A 22,941-nucleotide genomic window follows, 5' to 3' on the forward strand; every position below is an offset into this window, starting at 1 on the left:
GAGCCTGGAGCTCATATTTCCCTAGTCCTAGACTTTGCATACTTCACATTACTGATCCTCTGTTTTCTTATTGCTGTGCAGTTTGGTGGAAAGAATTGTTACAGATGAGCTCATGTTCACGTTTCCTGTCATTGCGCATAAATTTACAGACGGTTGGCAACTCTGCGTCCGACCGCTTAGAGGTTTAACGAAACTATTAGACAGAGCAATGTGACCTTTCTTCAACCGTGATCAAATGAGTATGTACAATGTCTAAATGCTCCCATAAGCCCTTTAATGCTAAGGAACATTGCATTACAAAAAAAGAAAGAAAAAAAAAAAGAAGTTACACGATTTGTGTTTCAATTTTTTTGTTCGTTTGTTTTTTTTAAGCAGAATTTACAAGGGACACACTGAGGTTGATCACTCATCAAAAAGTGTATATAGAAATGTACCTGACTAAATCTAAATATCTAACACCTGAAGTTTACACCACCTTCTACCGACTAGCACCCCCCCACCCCCTAACCGTTCAATACTGGCATAGAAGGATTCTGATTGGTCGGAGTATCTTACACATAATTAGTGATCACAGGTTTAATGATCTTGCATCCATGCAACAACCAGTATCTAGCAGTGTCAGACTGAATGTCCCCATGAGATCATGTTCCCGTCTTCCCCCTTCCTCTCTGGGATGCTTTGTTTTTTCGTAGTTTTGGTTGATTTTATTCTGAAAAAAAAATGAAAAGGAATGAGGGGAAGTCCATATAAAATCCATTACTTGGAAATGCATGGGCGGGGCGTGGCTGACTTTAGAGTTCAGTATCGTGTATAAGGCTGGTCTCTGTACACTCCTTTGTTTGTCCTTGCTGATGGAGCCTTGTTGCGGCCGTTTGTCCACTTTTCCTGGCCTGAGAGAGGAAAAAAAACAGAAAACACAGAACTTCAAGCAGACATGAAATAAATAAATGTTGTTGCTGGAGGGCAGTGTCATGGATTTATTAATAATGTGGAGGAAAATAGTTTATAATCCTGCTGCTGTAGGAAAATAATTAGCTAAATTTGTTCAATCTGTTAAAGTTCATGCAAATATTCATTTGTATTGAACAACAGGATCTAATTTGGTGAGTTAATTTCTCTATCGTTCGACTTGACTGGATGCATATTGGAAAATCCTTCACTCTGTATAGTAAGTGTCATGCTACACGCTAATGTACGCTGATATTTAAACCTCGGTATGATGTTTCACATATAATAAGAGTCATGATTTGATTCTAATAGCCATAATTTTTCTGTTCTCTTAAACAACGAACTATTTTCCTGGGATATTAAACAGTTCAGAATCTATGACAAAAGATCTCAGACGTCTAACTTATCCTAGATCTGGTGCAGCTTGATGATGTTTGTTGCTACATCTTTCACTCACACTCCTAATTGGAGGCCAAGATAAAATCACAAGCAGACCGGGTCATCCGATGTGTTAGCCTCGTAGCGCCGAGCTCTTTTCCTCACGTCTGTGTCAGTGAATGAGAGTTTTGTCGGTGCTTGTCTTGGTTCTGCTCAGAGCACAGAGGTGTCCTCTCCCTGAGCAGCTATTCAGAGCCGAAACCCATTAGCGATAGTCTTTAATAAGAGAGCTGTCAATCTGCTGGTGGGGCTGAGCACTTTGAAAAAGAGAAACCTTCGACCTTGTGTTTACAGAGAACAAGAACGTGTGCTAGCCTGGTTAATCTACGGGTCTCCTTTGAACTGTCAAGCTGTCGGCTCTTTGGGACGCCCAAAGGAAATGTCATCAGGGTTGTGTGTGTGTGTGTGTGTGAGGGAGTGAAAAGTACATGGTTATTTCCTAAGCATTTTAAAAGCTCCATCTGTTCCAATTTCTCCTGTATTTAAACTAGACGTCTGTACACACCCCTGTTATCATCGTATCTCAGTGTGTAGAATAAAGTGCATTCTGTACAGGGGTTTAAATGACAATAGAAATGACTGTAGACATGATAGAAATGATATGATCCTGGAAGGTGTTTCCTATACTACACACTGGATTATAAATGTACACAATGTCTCTTTAACCCTGAACACCATCCTGGATGTCAGTGAAGTCCATATCAAAGAAAATCATACCATATGAGTCATAGGATTCCCCACTTAGACCATGTCCATATTCATAATAGTCCTCTGAGCTGGAGAGAGAGAGAGAGAGAGAGAGAGAGAGAGAGAGAGAGAGAGAGAGCATTGTTATTATTATTATTATTATTATTATTATTATTATTATTATTATTATTATTATTATTGTTATTATTATTATTATTATAGACTGTATGTTCTGTTGAAAGGCAACTTTTGCATGTTTGCAAAATAAAACACTAATATCTCATATTTAGGTCACACAATCCCTCACCATCAGATCCATTAGACACAAACATCATGTTTCTCCCACATTTTAAGACAAATGGATAAAAAACCAAATGTATTTATTGATTATCCCTGTTCATTAACTTTACACAACTCAAACACCACACACTCTTCACTCAAACACCACACACTCTTCACTCAAACACCACACACTCTTCACTCAAACACCACACACTCTTAACTCAAACACTTCACACTCTTAACTCAAACAACACACACTCTTCACTCAAACACCACACATTCTTAACTCAAACACCTCACACTCTTCACTCAAACACCACACACTCTTAACTCATACACCTCACACTCTTAACTCAAACACTTCACACTCTTAACTCAAACACCTCACACTCTTAACTCAAACACCACACACTCTTAACTCAAACACCACACACTCTTAACTCAAACACCACACACTCTTAACTCAAACACCACACACTCTTAACTCAAACACCTCACACTCCACTCAAACACCACACACTCCACTCAAACACCACACACTCTTAACTCAAACACCTCACACTCTTAACTCAAACACCACACACTCTTAACTCAAACACCACACACTCTTAACTCAAACACCACACACTCTTAACTCAAACACCTCACACTCTTAACTCATCATACTCTTCACTCAAACACCACACACTCTTCACTCAAACACCTCACACTCTTAACTCATCATACTCTTCACTCAAACACCACACACTCTTCACTCAAACACCTCACACTCTTAACTCATCATACTCTTAACTCAAACACTTCACACTCTTAACTCAAACACCTCACACTCTTAACTCAAACACCACACACTCTTAACTCAAACTCCTCACACTCTTAACTCAAACATCACACACTCTTAACTCAAACACTTCACACTCTTAACTCATCATACTCTTCACTCAAACACCACACACTCTTCACTCAAACACCACACACTCTTAACTCAAACACCTCACACTCTTAACTCAAACACCACACACTCTTAACTCAAACTCCTCACACTCTTAACTCAAACACCACACACTCTTAACTCAAACACCTCACACTCTTAACTCATCATACTCTTCACTCAAACACCACACACTCTTCACTCAAACACCTCACACTCTTAACTCATCATACTCTTCACTCAAACACCACACACTCTTCACTCAAACACCTCACACTCTTAACTCATCATACTCTTCACTCAAACACCACACACTCTTCACTCAAACACCACACACTCTTAACTCAAACACCACACACTCTTCACTCAAACACTTCACACTCTTAACTCAAACACCTCACACTCTTAACTCAAACACATCATACTCTTCACTCACACACCACACACTCTTAACTCAAACACCTCACACTCTTCACTCAAACACCACACTGACACTCCTTCTACAAACCCAACCTTCAGTTCAACACCGGAGTCTGCATCCAGTTACACTTCCCAGAGGTTAATTACACCTATATACACACACAGTATAAATAGACTCTCAGTTCTCTTACTCATTTTAATGTTGCTGTCTCTTTGTCCTTTTGCACTTGATCTAGTCACAATTTCCTTTCCACTGCCCATGTATATGTTGATGTCTCTTCCTGAGATGTTCTGACCACTCCTCAGTTTCAGTGGTTGAAACAGCTGTGCTGAGACCAGACTGTCTCCTCCAGCAGGGCTAAATAAGCTGTGCTGTATTTATACACAAATGTGAGCTAAAGGAGAATCCATCTCTCACATTCTCACCTCACCTCTCTCACCTCTTCTCTCTCGACATTTCTTTCTGTCTCACCTCTCAGTCTCTCTCTTTCACCAACCTCTCACTTCTTCTCTCTCACACCTTCAGGCTCTTTCTATCTTAGCACAAAGCTGCTGCATCTCCATCCTGACCAACAGCAGTGCTGATATTTCACTCCTCTTATACAACAGCGAGTCTGTGAAGGACAGGTCATGACCATGATGTAAAAATGTCACATCTGCATCCACAAAGAAATGTAACATAAAAATGCCACGTGTGACCAGAAAGCATCACACCTATGCTTCAAAACATAGCGTTGAGTCTATGACCACAAAGCACATAACACGTCATACCTATAACACTAACACGTCATACCTGTAACACTAACACGTCATACCTGTAACACTAACACGTCATACCTGTAACACTAACGTCATACCTGTAACACTAACGTCATACCTGTAACACTAACGTCATACCTGTAACACTAACGTCATACCTGTAACACTAACGTCATACCTGTAACACTAACACGTCATACCTGTAACACTAACGTCATACCTGTAACACTAACACGTCATACCTGTAACACTAACGTCATACCTGTAACACTAACGTCATACCTGTAACACTAACACGTCATACCTGTAACACTAACGTCATACCTGTAACACTAACGTCATACCTGTAACACTAACACGTCATACCTGTAACACTAACACGTCATACCTGTAACACTAACGTCATACCTGTAACACTAACGTCATACCTGTAACACTAACACGTCATACCTGTAACACTAACGTCATACCTGTAACACTAACACGTCATACCTGTAACACTAACACGTCATACCTGTAACACTAATGTCATACCTGTAACACTAACACGTCATACCTGTAACACTAACGTCATACCTGTAACACTAACACGTCATACCTGTAACACTAACACGTCATACCTGTAACACTAACGTCATACCTGTAACACTAACACATCATACCTGTAACACTAACGTCATACCTGTAACACTAACACGTCATACCTGTAACACTAACGTCATACCTGTAACACTAACGTCATACCTGTAACACTAACACGTCATACCTGTAACACTAACGTCATACATGTAACACTAACACGTCATACCTGTAACACTAACACGTCATACCTGTAACACTAACGTCATACCTGTAACACTAACATCATACCTGTAACACTAACACGTCATACCTGTAACACTAACGTCATACCTGTAACACTAACACGTCATACCTGTAACACTAACACGTCATACCTGTAACACTAACGTCATACCTGTAACACTAACGTCATACCTGTAACACTAACGTCATACCTGTAACACTAACACGTCATACCTGTAACACTAACGTCATACCTGTAACACTAACGTCATACCTGTAACACTAACACATCATACCTGTAACACTAACGTCATACCTGTAACACTAACGTCATACCTGTAACACTAACACGTCATACCTGTAACACTAACGTCATACCTGTAACACTAACACATCATACCTGTAACACTAACGTCATACCTGTAACACTAACGTCATACCTGTAACACTAACACATCATACCTGTAACACTAACACGTCATACCTGTAACACTAACGTCATACCTGTAACACTAACGTCATACCTGTAACACTAACGTCATACCTGTAACACTAACACGTCATACCTGTAACACTAACGTCATACCTGTAACACTAACGTCATACCTGTAACACTAACACATCATACCTGTAACACTAACGTCATACCTGTAACACTAACGTCATACCTGTAACACTAACGTCATACCTGTAACACTAACGTCATACCTGTAACACTAACACATCATACCTGTAACACTAACGTCATACCTGTAACACTAACGTCATACCTGTAACACTAACGTCATACCTGTAACACTAACACGTCATACCTGTAACACTAACGTCATACCTGTAACACTAACACGTCATACCTGTAACACTAACGTCATACCTGTAACACTAACACGTCATACCTGTAACACTAACACGTCATACCTGTAACACTAATGTCATACCTGTAACACTAACACGTCATACCTGTAACACTAACGTCATACCTGTAACACTAACACGTCATACCTGTAACACTAACACGTCATACCTGTAACACTAACGTCATACCTGTAACACTAACACATCATACCTGTAACACTAACGTCATACCTGTAACACTAACACGTCATACCTGTAACACTAACGTCATACCTGTAACACTAACGTCATACCTGTAACACTAACACGTCATACCTGTAACACTAACGTCATACATGTAACACTAACACGTCATACCTGTAACACTAACACGTCATACCTGTAACACTAACGTCATACCTGTAACACTAACATCATACCTGTAACACTAACACGTCATACCTGTAACACTAACGTCATACCTGTAACACTAACACGTCATACCTGTAACACTAACACGTCATACCTGTAACACTAACGTCATACCTGTAACACTAACGTCATACCTGTAACACTAACGTCATACCTGTAACACTAACACGTCATACCTGTAACACTAACGTCATACCTGTAACACTAACGTCATACCTGTAACACTAACACATCATACCTGTAACACTAACGTCATACCTGTAACACTAACGTCATACCTGTAACACTAACACGTCATACCTGTAACACTAACGTCATACCTGTAACACTAACGTCATACCTGTAACACTAACGTCATACCTGTAACACTAACACGTCATACCTGTAACACTAACACGTCATACCTGTAACACTAACGTCATACCTGTAACACTAACACGTCATACCTGTAACACTAACACGTCATACCTGTAACACTAACATGTCATACTTGTAACACCATCATACCTGTAACACAATCATACATGTAACACTAACATACCTGTAACACCAACATATCTGTAACACCAACATACCTGTAACACTGACATGTCATACCTGTAACACGATCATACCTGTAACACCGCAATACCTGTAACACTGACATGTCATACCTGTAACACCATCATACCTGTAACACTGACATGTCATACCTGTAACACCATCATAACTGTAACACTGACATGTCATCCCTGTAACACCATCATACCTGTAACACTGACATGTCATACCTGTAACACTGACATGTCATCCCTGTAACACCACCATACCTGTAACACTGACATGTCATCCCTGTAACACCACCATACCTGTAACACTGACATGTCATCCCTGTAACACCATCATACCTGTAACACTGACATGTCATACCTGTAACACCACCATACCTGTAACACTGACATATCATCCCTGTAACACCATCATACCTGTAACACCATCATACCTGTAACACTGACATGTCATACCTGTAACACCACCATACCTGTAACACTGACATGTCATCCCTGTAACACCACCATACCTGTAACACTGACATGTCATACCTGTAACACCATCATACCTGTAACACCATCATACCTGTAACACCATCATATCTGTAACACTAACACATCATACCTGTAACACCATCATACCTGTAACACCATCATACCTGTAACACTAACACCATCATACCTGTAACACCATCATATCTGTAACACTAACACATCATACCTGTAACACCATCATACCTGTAACACCATCATACCTGTAACACTAACACCATCATACCTGTAACACCATCATATCTGTAACACTAACACATCATACCTGTAACACCATCATACCTGTAACACCATCATATCTGTAACACTAACACCATCATACCTGTAACACCAACATACATCATACCTGTGACACCAAGCCTTCAATATAGGTAACACCAGCAGATCCTCTCTGTAACACCATGTCATACCTGTAATACTAATCAGCCCTATTAGAACACCAGTGTGTTACACCTATAATACACTTATTTGACATCTGTAATGTAAATGAATAAGACCCTACAATGTGAATTCCCCACATCTGTAATGTAAATGGGTTTTTCCCAAAACAGAAACATGTGACAGCAGCACCTCGCTCTTCTCATCCTATAAAAACTCCAGCGCTGTTCCTCTGACATTCTCTATCTCCTGCTGCAGCGTAAAAGGTGAAGGTGAGGAATGTGGGAGAAAATAAGAAAAAAACACAATGACACACTTCCACACACTCTGTAGATCCTGTGTTCCGGTACGAGTGCCGTGTGACACTGTGTGAAGAAAATCCCACTGAATTCTGTAAATTCTGGACTGATGCACATGCTGAGTGTTTGTCTTCTACGTGATGCTGATGCTGATGTTGTGCACATTCACACACCTTAAATTAAATGTAGGAAATGAGACTGGAGATAAGTCTCACACACACACACACACATACACACACATACACACACACACACAGTGTCAGAATGTCTTTTACTGTCTCCTATAGAATCTGTGCTAGAAATGCTGTGGGAGTTGGATCACTACACACACACACACACACACACAGACACACACACACACAAATAACAAGCGCACACACTCACACAGGAGGAGCTGCACAAACAGAACACACTGCATTTCTCTGCTGTGTATATCGATCACACCAACACCGAGCGATACAACATTGTTGTATGTTGTATGAGTTGAGTCTACACTCAACTCTACACACTCAACTCTACACACTTCTAAACAGAGCAATAAACCACTTACTCACACACACATACACACACACACACAGTGCAACACAAAATCCGGAGATCTGGAGACATCAGCTGTTCCTGATCAGGACAGAAAGTTGATGAGTGAGGTGTGTGTGTGTGTGTGTGTGTGTGTGTGTAAGTCAGTAGTGATGTATAAATGCACTGTACAGTCTTATAAATCATTTCTTATTACAGGAGCAGAATCTATTACTCCATGTCGCAGCTGATGCTCAGTCTAATCCCATTAAACACATCTGGTCTGATTCCTCTGGAATTTTCTAATGGATACGGCACATGACCCTTTATTGGATATATCCGATCTAGAACGACACGAGAAAGCAGCTCATACCTGATGTTTAACGATGGACTTCCTGTATTCGGATAGGTTGAATCAACTCTAATAAGATCTGTATGGATTCTTAGACTTCCACTAGTTTTATTATTCCGCTTCACTGTGAACAGATACAGAAAGATTTATCGGCTACTTATGGATTGTATAGGATTTAGATTTTCCAGGAGCTATATCATGTCTCTGTATGAGTGATGTGACTTTAATAACTTACAGGTAGACTGGTTTCAGAGTCAGAAACTGAACTTACATCAATATTAACATAGGAAAAGTTCCTGATACTCAGAGTTGGGTCGCGGACATGCCTTTAAGAATAATATGAATTTCAGTTTGTAAAGAATAATAAAAACACAAGGAGAATTCAGACAAAGTGGAAAGGTAGATCTAGTTTGAGAACAGATTGCGTAAAGATGAAACGGACTGATGAAAGAGAAAATAAATGTAACAGGACTCAGTAAAAGGTTCCTGCATTAATAAGGCTGCTGTAATGATCACATTAATCACCGCTTTAAATAAACGTGAGCCACTTTATGACACGTTTAAGGAACTGTTTTCACTATTACACTCTTACGCACTGTTATGTATGGGTTATAAAGGGTTAGGTATGGATTAGCTATATGAGTCGATCCTTGTGCAGGGAGAAAGCTGCAGAGGCAATTATTCAGAGAGCCAAGGTTCCAATAACAAAGCACTGTGGGGGTGCTTTCACACACCCGCTGCGGCTAGATTCACACTCACAAATGTGTCTGACACCAACAGGGAGAGAGACAGACAGAGAGAGAGAGAGAGAGAGAGAGAGAGAGAGAGTGTTTACACCACAATTCTACCAGGAGCTCTTCTTAATGAGACAGCCTGTTATTGGTCAGAGAGAAGACCTTAACATTTAGACCACTGGCATGGTCTGCACACACACACACACACACACACACGTCCCCCAGTGTCTTATGCGCATTAATGCGTCTGGGGAATTTAAACCATTTTCCTCAGGCCTTTATGAGCGGTTCAAAGAGCCGAGGGCTTTCTCTCAGACCCATTCCTCACACACACACACACACACACACACAGACACACACACAACAATCTTCCAGGTCTGGCAAGCAGTTGGCCCTCCAAACCGTGTTAGACACCTCTAATTTGTACCGTGACATTTTGTCAATATCCTTCACTCTCTCTCTCTCTCCTTCATTCTCCATCTCACCTTTTCTCTCCATCTCCTCCTCTGACACTCCTTCTGGTCCTCACTATCTGTCTGTCTGTCTCTCTGTCTCTCTCAGTTCTCTCTCTCTGTCTCTCTCTCTCAGTTCTCTCTCTTTGTCTCTCTGTCTCTCTCAGTTCTCTCTCTCTCTGTCTCCCCCCCCTCTGTCTCTCTCACTCTCTCTCTGTCTCTCTCACTCTCTCTCTCTCTGTCTCTCCCCCCCCTCTCTGTCACTCTCTTTCTCTCTCACTCTCTCTCTCACTCTCTCTCTGTCTCTCTCACTCTCTCTCTCTGTCTCTCCCCCCCTCTCTCTGTCACTCTCTTTCTCTCTCACTCTCTCTCTCTCTCTCTCTGTCTCTCTCACTCTCTCCTTTCCTCTTTTCATTGTCCAGACTGATAGAAATCTTTTCAGTGTCTCTGCACTGAATCACCACTCAGGAGGTGAAGAAAAGCAGAAGAGTCCTTCAGAAAAACACATTTGAGCGTCTGAAGGAGAGATAAAGTGTGTTTCTCAATCTCCAAACACATCTCCAGAATTTATCAGCTGCACTGACAGACAGGATGTTTGGAGGTTATTATGTTGGTAGTAGCTTGTGGGTCAATAAGAGTTTTGTAATACGGAAAACCCAAGCTGAGGGTGATTAATTTCCTGCAGCAGCACATCCTCCAGTGTTTTATTCCTCAGACAGAAAATCAACAACGATTACAATTTCCAACTTCCATGAAACAACTTCCCAACTTCCAGGGGTTGGGCTTGGCCCCTTATTTCCAGTGAAAGGAACTCTTAATGCTTCAGCATACCAAGACATTTTGGACAATTTCATTGGTCAGACATTGGTCAGTAGGTCCATAAAGACATGGATGAGTGAGTTTGGTGTGGAGGAACTTGACTGGCCTACACAGAGTCCTGACCTCAACCCCATAGAACACCTTTGGGATGAATTAGAGTGGAGACTGTGAGCCAGACCTTCTCGTCCACCATCAGTGCCTGACCTCACAAATGCGCTTCTAGAGGAATGGTCAAAAATTCCCATAAACACACTCCTAAACCTTGTGGAAAGCCTTCCCAGAAGAGTTGAAGCTGTTATAGCTGCAAAGGGCAGGACAACTCCATATTACATTCATGTGCATGTGAAGACAGATGTCCCAAAGGTGTTCTGTGGGGTTGAGGTCAGGACTCTGTGCAGGCCTGTCAAGTTCCTCCACACCAAACTCACTCATCCATGTCTTTATGGACCTTGCTTTGGTCACTGGTGTGCAGTCATGTTGGAACAGGAAGGGGTCATCCCCAAACTGTTCACACAAAGAGCACGAAATTGTCCAAAATGTCTTGGTATGAAGCTGAAGCATTAAGAGTTCCTTTCACTGGAACTAAGGGGCCGAGTCCAACCCCTGAAAAACAACACCTGAACTCAGTGATCTGGAGGGTGATCTGTCCCAATACTTTTGGAAATATAATGTATATGTTAGTGAAGGAACTCCTCAAGATATTAAACAAACATCACACATGTTTAAGTGGAGAATCTACTGAACACGTCACTCTGTTGCTATAGTAACAATATCGAGTGCATTCATGTAAACCTGCGCTGCTGTTACTGAGAATTAATCAACAGCTTCTGTCCAATCAGAGCCCAGAATTTAACTGCAGTCTGAAACAATATTTCAGATAAGACTTTCAACTAAATGTATTTCTTTATGTTTAACCAGAAATCCTACACTGTTTAGTTTCTAATGCTGTAGATCTCGAGATGTTTTCTTTATTTCGTCTGCATTAGTCTCTCTGAGAGTTTGTTCAAATAATCTTCATGTTGTTTTTTCTTTACACAAAATCTGACAGGAAGTAAAGATTTGGCCTTGAAAAGGATTTAAAGCTTCTTTCTGCTTCGACCTTGACTCAGTCGTGCTTTCACTTAGACTTGATCATGCCTCGGTCTCGAGACATGTAAGACTTTTCATTCAGTTCTTTAGGGTCTTCACTCTAACGCTGGTCTCTCAACACCTGCTTCACTCAGAGTGGATTTAAATCCAGAACAGAATAAACTGACAACATGAACATAAGAACATTTAGCAAACATCAAACCCCATCTGAGATCCTAACTCAACAAAACAGTCTGAATCAAACACCTCCACCTCCATCTTCACTTCTATCTCCACCTCCATCTCTACCTCCACCTTGATCTCCACCTCCACCTTCATCATCATCTGTGCTTCCACCTGCATCTCCACCTCCATCTCCACCTTCTTCATCATCTCTACTTCCACCTACATTTCCACCTCCACCTCCATTACATACTGTATATCCCTACCTCCATCTCTTCCACCACCTCCATCTCTCCCACCTCCTCCATCTCCACTTCCATCTCTCCCTCCACCTTCACCTCCACCTCTTCTATCTGTCTCTACCTCCACCTCCATCTCTACCTCCACCTCCATCTCATTCTCTAACTCCACCTCTATTCCCACCTCCATCTCTACCTCTATCTTCTATCTGTCTCTACCTCCACCTCCATCTCTACCTCCACCTCCATCTCCATTTCTACCTCCATCTTCACCTTCACCTCCACCTCCATCTCTACCTCTTTCTTCTATCTGTCTCTTCCTCTATCTCAATCTCTACCCCACCTCCATCTCTACCTCCATTTTCACCTCCACCTCTACCTCCACCTCCATCTTTACCGCCGTCTTCACTTCCACCCTTATCTCCATTTCTCCCTCCATCTCCACCTCCATCTCCATTCACCTGGACTTGAAGTTTATTAAACAGCACAACTCCAGAACAAATGTTTGCTTTTCATTAACTTTTAAACTGGTGGTGTATGATCTGTAGTCTGTTGGAGTGATAATTGCGATCCTTACATCAAAGAGAGCAGAAGAAGAGAAGACGCGCGCGAAGGTTGTTTTTGTGTCTCATCAAACGCAGGAGGTACCAAACTGAACAGATGTGAGATTTTTGCCTCCAGTCAGAACTCAATTAGCAGTGGCTAATGACCTTTTAATGCTTATAAACAACATTAATAATACATCTGTAAGAATTTCGGCAAGAGTTAGGCGTAGGAGGATGAGGGGCGATAAACAGACATGCAGCATGAACAAAGAGAATTTCAACGACGCTGTTCTTTCTACTCGTCTCTTTTGTCGTCCATGACAAGGTCCAAATGTAGAAAAATCCACTTTTCCGAAATATCAGTAACCCTTTTTACACCATAAATGCTGTTAAATCCTGGCTTCTGATTGGTCAAAAGGTGTTGAACAGCTCTAATATGCTATGGTTTCTATAGCAACAGCTAATCCATAAAGACTTGATTTGATCATTTGAACATTCTGAAGGTGAAACAGCTGCAGACTGAAACTGAACCGGATCCTTAAATAAACTTAACTATCTCCAGATTCTCTCTCTCTCTCTCTCTCTCTCTCTCTCTCTCTCTCTCTGGCTTCCCTCCTTCATCGACGAGATGATTTATACCACCTGGAACGATCTGAAACAATTCTGTTTCATTCAATTGTATTGAATTGAATTTGACTGAATTCAATTCAAATCAATTACTCGGGTGCTACAAAATCAATTGAAGCAGTGAAGCTGAAGAGCAACGGCCTGAAACATTCCTCACACAAATCAGATCAGATCCTCCTGCTATGTCGGTAAGAGCATTAAATAACAAGAGAAAGACGACAACACGAGAGAAAGACTCGCACGTTATTCTGTTAAAACCTGTGATTTGATGATCTCATGCTGCTCACAAACACCATCAATACAACAGCTGTAGGAATTACTCCAGGAATTATCACGTCATTAAAAGTAAATATGAAGATAAAGTGATTAGTGAAGAGAATTTCAGATGTGTTCCTCTCAAGTACATCCATCTCCATCACACGCTTTAACTCTGGGTCTAATCTAATGAGACTGTAGGTGTGTTTACACTGAGATCACATGAGTTACTGTCTTCATATGTGTGTGTGTGTGTGTGTGTGTGTTCATAGTGAAGTGCTGATCCAGACTGATATGAGATTCAGAGTTAATACTGAAATCCATCTCCACCTCCATCTCTCCTACTTCAACTCCTCCTTCATCTCCACCTCTCGTCTCCACCTTCATATCTACCTCCATCTTTCACCCGAGCTCCATCTCCACCTCTTCCTCTGTCTCCACCTCCATCTCTACCTCTACCTCTGTCTCCAACTCTACCTCCATCACCACCTCTACATTCACCTCCACCTCCATCTCCACCTCTACTTCCATCTCTCCCACCACTGCCATCTCTACCTTCATCTCTACCTCCATCCTTCACTCCACCTCCACCTCTTCAACTTCAACTCCTCCTCTATCTCCACCTCTACCTTCATCTCTACCTCCATCTCTCACCCAAACTCCATCTCCACCTCCACTTCAATATCTACCTCCAACTTCACCTCCATCTCCACCTCTACTTCCATCTCTTCCACCACTGCCATCTCTACCTCCATCCCTCACTCCATCTCTAGCTCATCTCTATCTCTGTCTCTCTCTCCACCTCCACCTTCATCTCTACCTCCATTTCTCCCTCCATCTCTCCCTCCACCTCCACCACTACCTCCATCTCAGTCTCCAGTGATGTATGTTTTATAGTCTGTTGGAGTGATAATTGCAATCCTTACTTCAAAGAGAGCAGAAGAAGAGAAGATGAGCGTGAAGGTTGTTTTTGTGTCTCATCAAACGCAGGACTGAACAGATGTGAGATTTTTGTTAATACTGAAATCATATGTTGGTATTCAGACCTCAGACATTAAATGAGGGCTACACACATACACACACACACACACACACCGACACACACATTGAGGGCGGAGTTCATCTAAAACAGAGGCGTGTCTCACTTATACATGATTCAGACCATAAGTGCAATTTTTCCTGCATGATATCAACTCGAGTGAGGAACAGGATTAAGTTCTGTACCAATGCCAGACAGCTACAAATAAACCGAATGAACATCCTTTGAGGCTAATTTAACATAAGACAGTGTTAAGTCATTGTTAATTTCATCCCTTTAAAGTTGTGTACACAACAAACAGTTGGAGAAGGATATAAAATAATAAATAGCGCTGGATCAAGTGATATTTTAAGTGCTGAAATGTGATTCATGTGATAATTACAGCTAGACTATTCATGAAGCAGCATGAATATTAGCAACATTTGAGATTTCTACTAGAGTTCATTCAATGCTTGTTATTTTCCCGAGACACAGTAACCACACAGTAACTCGGCTTCATTTTTCTGTCTATTTATATATAAATTCTTTGAGGAGGACAAAAAATAAAAGATGTAGACAGAAATCATGTTAGATTCTGTACTGAGGCTGAAATTATCCCGGCTCTGAACGGCAGAGACACAAAATCCAGACTCATCAACAGTTTTCAGTCTCTGGAGTGACAGAAGTAAGAGGAGAATAAATTCCAACACAAATGAATGTTTATAAGAATAACACTTTCACAAGAGAACAGAGAGAGATGTGCTGAAGTGCTGAAACGCCAGCTTGCATGTCTCTCTCTATAACACACACCTGCTGCTGTGGCCAGACATCTCCTGCAGAGGAGCAATCTGTCAGAGCCCTCCTCCAGGACATGATAAAACAAACACAAGCTCCGGAGTGCTTACCTCTGAGCTAACCTCTGCTAGCCTAGCATCACATTACCAGAGAGACCTACTTTCTCTATACACACACTCTTGCTCTGCCACTGCTGTGTTTGTGAAGCAGAGCTGATCTTTTGTGCCTGTGTGTGTCGGAACGGTGTGATTAAGCAGATGGTTTAGGTGAGTGTGTATATGCTTGTGCATATGGTTGTGTGTGTGTGTGTGTGTGTGTGGATCACGAATGACTCCCCAGGTGCTCGGTGCGTTTAGGTGTGTGCTCTGCCCATAACTCCAGCCACTCTTTCCTTGAGCCAAGTTGAGACTCAGTCAGGAGTCTCAGAGAGCTTGTATAAAGTCACACACACACACACACACACACACACACACACACACACAGTGTATATCCTAATTAGGTGTAGTTTAACATAAATGATATACATATTGCTGCAACTAATCCAAATCTGAGACTCTGGAACTTCCTTAGACCACTGTACCCAGTTCAGCCATAACACCCACCACAAAAAACCAGAGTAACTACAGTTACCAGTCAAGGTTTCACTGTAACCAGTTAAACTGCAGACCCACCCCCAACTAATCTGCACTCTAACCAATCAGACTGTAGTACCCATCTCTGCCACTCTAACCAATCCTGCTTGTCTGCTCCCTGGCCTTGGCTCTGGATTGCGATTGGTTATGTAGGGCTAATGTAAGACTATGAGCTATGCTGCAAGAAATGAGAGCAGCACCATCCTTCCTCAGTTGGATGGACACTATCATACCAGCATACCATCATACCAGGCCTACTTTGCCTTCAATACTGCTCCAAGTATCTATAAAGCCTAGAAAGTTCATTTAAAGCCAGACGATTTGATAAATAACCACAATATAGACCTACATAGGAATAACATTCATAAAATGTTTCAGTCAGGGTTTAGGCTTCATCACAGCACTTAGACAGTGCTGGTTAAAGTGGTAAATGACCTGCTACTAGCCTCTGATCAGGGTTGTGAAGTTAAGTTGTTTATTTGTCACATATACATAATGGCACAGAGAAATTTTTTTCTTCACATATCCCATCCTTCAAGGGTTGGGGTCAGAGCACATGGTCAGCCATGATGCATTGGTTTTGATTGACCTTAGTTTTATATGACTGATTATCAATTTGTAGATCTAAGCTGTGTTCCACATGGTTCTGTTTTAGTCCCACTGCCGTTTTCTTTATATATGCTACCTGGGTAAGCAGTACCACTAAATCTTCTCTGCAGCTGTAGCCTTATTTTATCCCTGATTTAAATGAATAGGGAATGAGAGATATGATAATAGACAAGAAAGAAAGAAAGAAAGAAAGAAAGAAAGAAAGAAAGAAAGAAAGAAAGAAAGAAAGAAAGAAAGAAAGAAAGAAAGAAAGAAAGAAATGGTACAGAGAGTCAGACAGAGAGGAGACAGTATGTGAGTGAGCAAAAGAGGTAGAGAGAGAGAGAGATAGAGAGAGAGAGAGAGAGAGAGAGAGAGAGATAGAGAGAGAGGTGGGAAGAAAGCGAAGTGATGTGCGAAGTCTCTTTAGTGTTCTCATTTGCAGGATGGAGCTAGAATGTAATTTAACAAGGTGAGAGAGAGAGCTCTCATCACGCTAACACAGCCTCAGCAGAGATGTCTCGACAGAAAGAGAGCAGGAAAGCAGGGGAATTTAGATGAAACACATTAAAAATATCACAGTGTGTGAGATGGAGGGGAAACTCTTGAAAAAAAATAATAATAAAACTGGGCCACAGGACAGTCAGTGAGAGAGGAACGTGCCAGACGAGACGACCCGAGAATCATATGGGTCCAAATTGTGAGATTTTGACTTGTGAAGAAACAGAAGTGTCTTTTATAGGAACAGAGGAATGTAGGGACTTCCTTTTTCTCTCAGCGTCAGATCACATTTCGACTAAGACAAATGTGTCTCTCGGCAGATAATGTCATTCTTATCTCTCATTAAAGGTTGGCTTTAACAATGGGAAAGTTTTAAAGTAACAGGGGAAAAGATCGTATCACAATTGTTTCAGTTTAAGTGCCATCACATGACATAGCAGGGTGTGTGTGTGTGTGTTGTATAAATTTGTGAACTAATTTAGTCAGGAAAATAAAACAGCAAAACAGATGGCAAAGAAAATATTTCAGATTAGATTACAGTCCACTGCACAAGACTCCGCTATCCTGAACCTCTCAGCTAGTTGAGAATCAGATCAGTGGTGCATAGCAGCAGCTCAAAGTTTCCAAACACTGAACATGGTGGAAAAACCTCCCAGATATTGCTGCAGACATCACATCCTCCTTCAGAGGAAGGTCATTAAGTTATAAGGACAGCTCTGTTGATGGACAGGAACCTCCATGCTACACGAGCTCAGTTCCAGAATAAACATTTTAAGCCATCAGATCATCCATATGAGTGTGTTTTAAAAACAACCACTGTAGTAATGTACACAGGCGTATTATTTTGCATGTCATTGCTCTGGTTTATTTATTTTCATAATCAACTTTATAGCCTAAAGAAACACTGAACTGTGTGTTAACTGTGGAAAAGACATTTAGTCCAATATTTTTTAGAATTATTAATCAAATAGTAAAACTCTGAAATTTCTATCTACCTATTCTGACACGAAAGAGCTTCATGTATTCATATATTATCTTCGTAACTGATTGTGGCAGGTGAAGGGGAAATTAGACCTGCTTCTATTTATTTATTTATATCTGCATCTATACACCTTATCCTATAGAGAGTCACTCAGAGCCCAGAGCCTATCCCAGGGGTCTCGGGGCACAAAGTGGAGGACACCCTGCCCAACCCATCAATTTAGAAATGCCAATCAGCCTACACAGCATGTGTTTGGACTGAGAAAATAGAGCAGAATACCTGGAGGAAACCCCTGAAGCACAGGGAGTAAATGCAAACCTAGTGCAGGAGGTGGGAATAGAATCCCTAAAGGCGTGAAGCGAATGTGCTAAGCCATCATGCCCCTATATTTCCTCTCTCCTGGACAATGAGCTGAGAACATGTGTGTTGAAGCTGCTTTAGCCAACCAACAACGTTAAGCACCACTGGAGAGCAGACAAAACTTGTTTTTTTTCTGTTTATTTTTCTTTTTATGCAACAATAAAAAGCTCACATGCAGTTTAACCCTGAGTGCCAAAATCCGGGGGAACTACTCAAGAGAACGGATGTGGAATCCACAGGCCCTGATTGGTCAGTTTCTCACCCAAATTCAGGAGCAACAACATCAACCACTCACTGGACGACAACAACAAAAGCGGGAAATATTAGCCAAAATAGTGGACAAGCAGGCAGTGGACCAAGCTACCATCCAGCACCTTCAGATCTATTCCACTGCCTTTCCTGTGAGCGCCTTCTTCTTGAGGTCCAGTATGAGACTTCAGGATCATGTGTAAGGTACAAAATCATGCGAATAAAATGTGGTAATTATTCCCTACCCTTTTGAAACAGTAATTTTGGGAACTGATTGGCCGGGGACTTTAGGGAGTAAGCCAGAAATAAGAAACAGGTGTGCCACAATAATTTGCTCATTCCCTCAAACTCCTGCTGCAGACTCTGGCTAAACCATGCTCCCACCTGCCACACTGACCATTAACTCTTCAGCATTTTCATGACCATTTCACATACTATTTAAACAGCAGAAGAGAAATTAGTAACGTCCCAGACGCAGTTCGCAGATGAACACCAAATCATATTTTACAAATCATCTCCTGGCAGATGCACCATCAGTGTGTACACCTGAGCTATTTAAAATGAATTGGGAATATATTTTCAAGGCATGAGAAAGTTTTTTTTGTGAAAGTCTTTGTGTTTTAAAGGGATAAATACAGGGAGATAAAGGTCTTTGTGTGGAAAAGTTTAAATGTTTTTAACATAGAGTGGAGTTTGATGGAGGAGAGAGAGAGTGTGTGCTTTACAGGACAGAGAGAGAGAGAGAGAGAGATCAGAATTTTGTTGAAACAGTACAGATGTCTGGAATTGTATTTTGTGCTTTAACGTGATGGCTTATGCTGACAAAGTCCTTATCATTCTTCAAATATGACGGTGGTGGCTAGATGGCTTTTGAAAGGGAGACAAAAGTGACATCCAAAAAGCCATTTTAAAGTAAATATAAGCTTTAAAGCAAGGCTGACAAATCTTATGCTCAAAAGGTCAGTGTGGATGAAGGTTTTCATTCCACTCAAGCAGAAGCCATACCTGAGTCTACTGAAAGCTTTGGTCAGGTGATTAAACAGGTGGAACCAGGTGTGGCTCCTACTCGAATGGAATGAAAACCTGCACCACACCGGCCCTCTGTGGATAAAATTCGACAGCCCTGCTTTAAAGGCAAGAAAATCAAGGTCTTACATTCATACCAAGGTTAAGTGAGCAACATGTGCCTTTCCATCTTCAAGTCAATACACAATTTAAAGGCCACTAGCAGAAGTGTGAATAATTTCCATCGCCCTGCAAAGCTACAGGTTTATTTCTGCCCTATTTGTCCCACAGTGTTGACATGGCTTATTCTCCAGAACTGCAGTAAAGCTAGCACAAATCTTCTCTTGGACAAATGTTTTCTTTTAAATATTTATATAGACCACATACAGAGCCATGAGCCAATTAGTCTGAAAACAGGACTCAAAAAAGAGTTGACACTCCTCAGTTTCATTCACATTAGAATGGCTGGCACAGAAGCTAGCATAAAGAGCCTGCTTTAGGAACACTCGACAAGACGGCTGTTATCTTTTATACATGAAAGCTATGACATTTTGATGAATTAAGCTCATATTTATGATGGGATAATGATATATCTGGAGATAGCGATAACATTCAAGTCAGAGTGTATTAATCTAAACTTGCGGTTTTGATTAAAAGCTGGAAATAATGACAGAGCTGCTGCAGTAGATTCTGACCAATCAGTATCTAGAATGCACAGGTTAGTCATCTCTGTAATTAACTGTCGAGGCCACAGGAAACTGCTAGCCAGCCTACCAGGTAGCTAATTTAAATAAATTAATATTGATAGTTCTCTAAAGTTGGCTCTGTGATAGTCAAAATGGATTGCTCTCAGTATGAAACTCAATACAGAGCTGGGAAATAGGCCATCAATTCTGACCAGTTATACATCCAGAGCAAAAAACGTATACATTGTACAAAACAGAAGCCATATTTTATTTTCAGTATAACTAAAGACCTAGACCCAGACTTCCCCAAAAGACCTACAGAGTTGTTAAAATATGCTTGTTATTCTCTTGCTGTCCTAAAGCAGTGCAGTCACTGTAACCAGGTGACCAGCTGCCTCCCTGGAGAGAGAGAGAGAGAGAGAGAGAGAGTGAGAGAGAGAGAGAGAGAGAGAGAGAGAGAGAGAGAGAGAGAGAGAGAGAGAGAGAGAGAGAGTGAGAGAGAGAGAGAGAGAGAGAGAGAGAGAGAGCTGGAGAAAGAAAAATGACTGAAAGTGTATGTGTACCTGGCCTCGACATTGTCCCGGTGACAAAGCTTTTTTTCCAACTGTCACCTCTGTGTGAAGGCTCTTTGTACTCCTCTTCCCCTCCCTCTCTCTCTCTCTCTCTCTCTCTCTCTCTCTGTCTCTGTTCTCTCCTCCTATGTCCACATTTAGTCAGTGTGAAGACTAAGTGCAGGACTCCATGTGACCACGGAAAAGATTCAAATCTAAGCTCCGGTATCTCCTCTTAATCTTTCTGGAACCTCATACTATCTGGTTAGTGAGGTTCATCTTCCAAATCTTGTTCATACTGAGTCCTCAGATCATGATACTTTACTTTAATGCGGGTCATGCTGTGCTTATTTAAATCCTAACAACAGTATCATTATTGGATCAGTTGCATGGAGAGCGCTAGATCACATAGAATAGAAACATCTCTGAAGGCTTCAGAGAAACACTGCATGGATGAGAGGAGTAAACTGGTGGGAATAAGGTGATGGCCAATAATGACATGCAAATGGGGGCAAGGATTTAGTGGGAACTGAAAACTGATTATTATAGGAAGGAGTGAGATCTGGCAGGAATTGAGAGATGATCTATCACTGGTGTGAGAAAGCAGTGAAAGTCTGGGATTGGGTAGAAATGACATTTGAAGAGGCAGGAATTAGTGGGATGTGTAAAGTTGACCAGTATTGATGTGTAAAATGGGCAGGAATGGCAATTAGACAGAAATGGGAAATGGCAGGAAATGATTAGTAGTGATGGAAAAATGGTATTGATTTTTAGAGAGCTGGGAATTGGCAATTGGCCAGTTAAGATGTATGATGAAAATGTGAAAAGGTGGGGTAAGGTGGGGGATGATTGGCAACAATTAGAGATTGTCCAGCAGTGTTGCATATAAAGGGTGAGAAATGGGAACTGGCAAAGGGTGATGTATGAATGGGTGGGAATTGAGGCCAGTAGTGACGTGAAGGCATGTGAATTGTGAAGAATTGTGAACTGACCTGCAGTGACATATGAAAATGTGGAAATCCACCAGCAATGATGTAAGAAAGGGAAATTGGAATTAGAAATTGTTCCAGCAGTGACATATGAATGGGTGTAAATTGAGAATTTGCAAGTCATGATTTTTAAAAGTGGTGGATTTGGCAGGAATTGGAAATTAACCAGCAGGGATGTATGAAGAGGCCAGGAACGTCAGTCACGGCTTATAAATGGCGGTAGAATTAGTTGATGGTGGTGGTGGAGGGGGTGAGTAGTGACATATGAAAGAATGACAATAGGTGGGAATTGGAAATATTCCAAAAATTAGGTCTGAACAGAAGGAACTGACCAGTAGGCTGATATGAAGCGGAGGCAATGACACAGTTTAGAGGGAGTGGAATCTGTACGAATCGGCCAGCAGTAATATATGAACTCATCAGTAATGATGTGTGAGGAGGGCTGAACTGGATGGAATTGGAAATTTGCTAGTCATGATGTATGCTAGTGAAGATGATGAG

General features: G+C 41.3%; 1 protein-coding gene across 2 annotated transcripts in view; it reads right to left on the reverse strand.

Annotated features, from left to right (window-relative positions):
* Positions 1-790: 790 nt before the first annotated feature.
* The window catches only part of khdrbs3 (KH domain containing, RNA binding, signal transduction associated 3), a 123,135-nt gene continuing 100,984 nt past the window's right edge, over positions 791-22,941 (reverse strand). For both annotated transcript variants that reach the window (XM_058408774.1, XM_058408772.1), the window contains exons 8-9: positions 2,104-2,162; positions 791-890 (exon numbers count right to left, since the gene is read on the reverse strand). In XM_058408774.1, coding sequence (XP_058264757.1) covers positions 799-890; positions 2,104-2,162 — 151 coding nt within the window. In that variant the 3' untranslated portion in view covers positions 791-798. The remainder of the gene's footprint in view (positions 891-2,103; positions 2,163-22,941) is intronic.

This window comes from Hemibagrus wyckioides, linkage group LG14, assembly GCF_019097595.1.
Source record: "Hemibagrus wyckioides isolate EC202008001 linkage group LG14, SWU_Hwy_1.0, whole genome shotgun sequence".
Lineage (NCBI taxonomy): Eukaryota > Metazoa > Chordata > Actinopteri > Siluriformes > Bagridae > Hemibagrus > Hemibagrus wyckioides.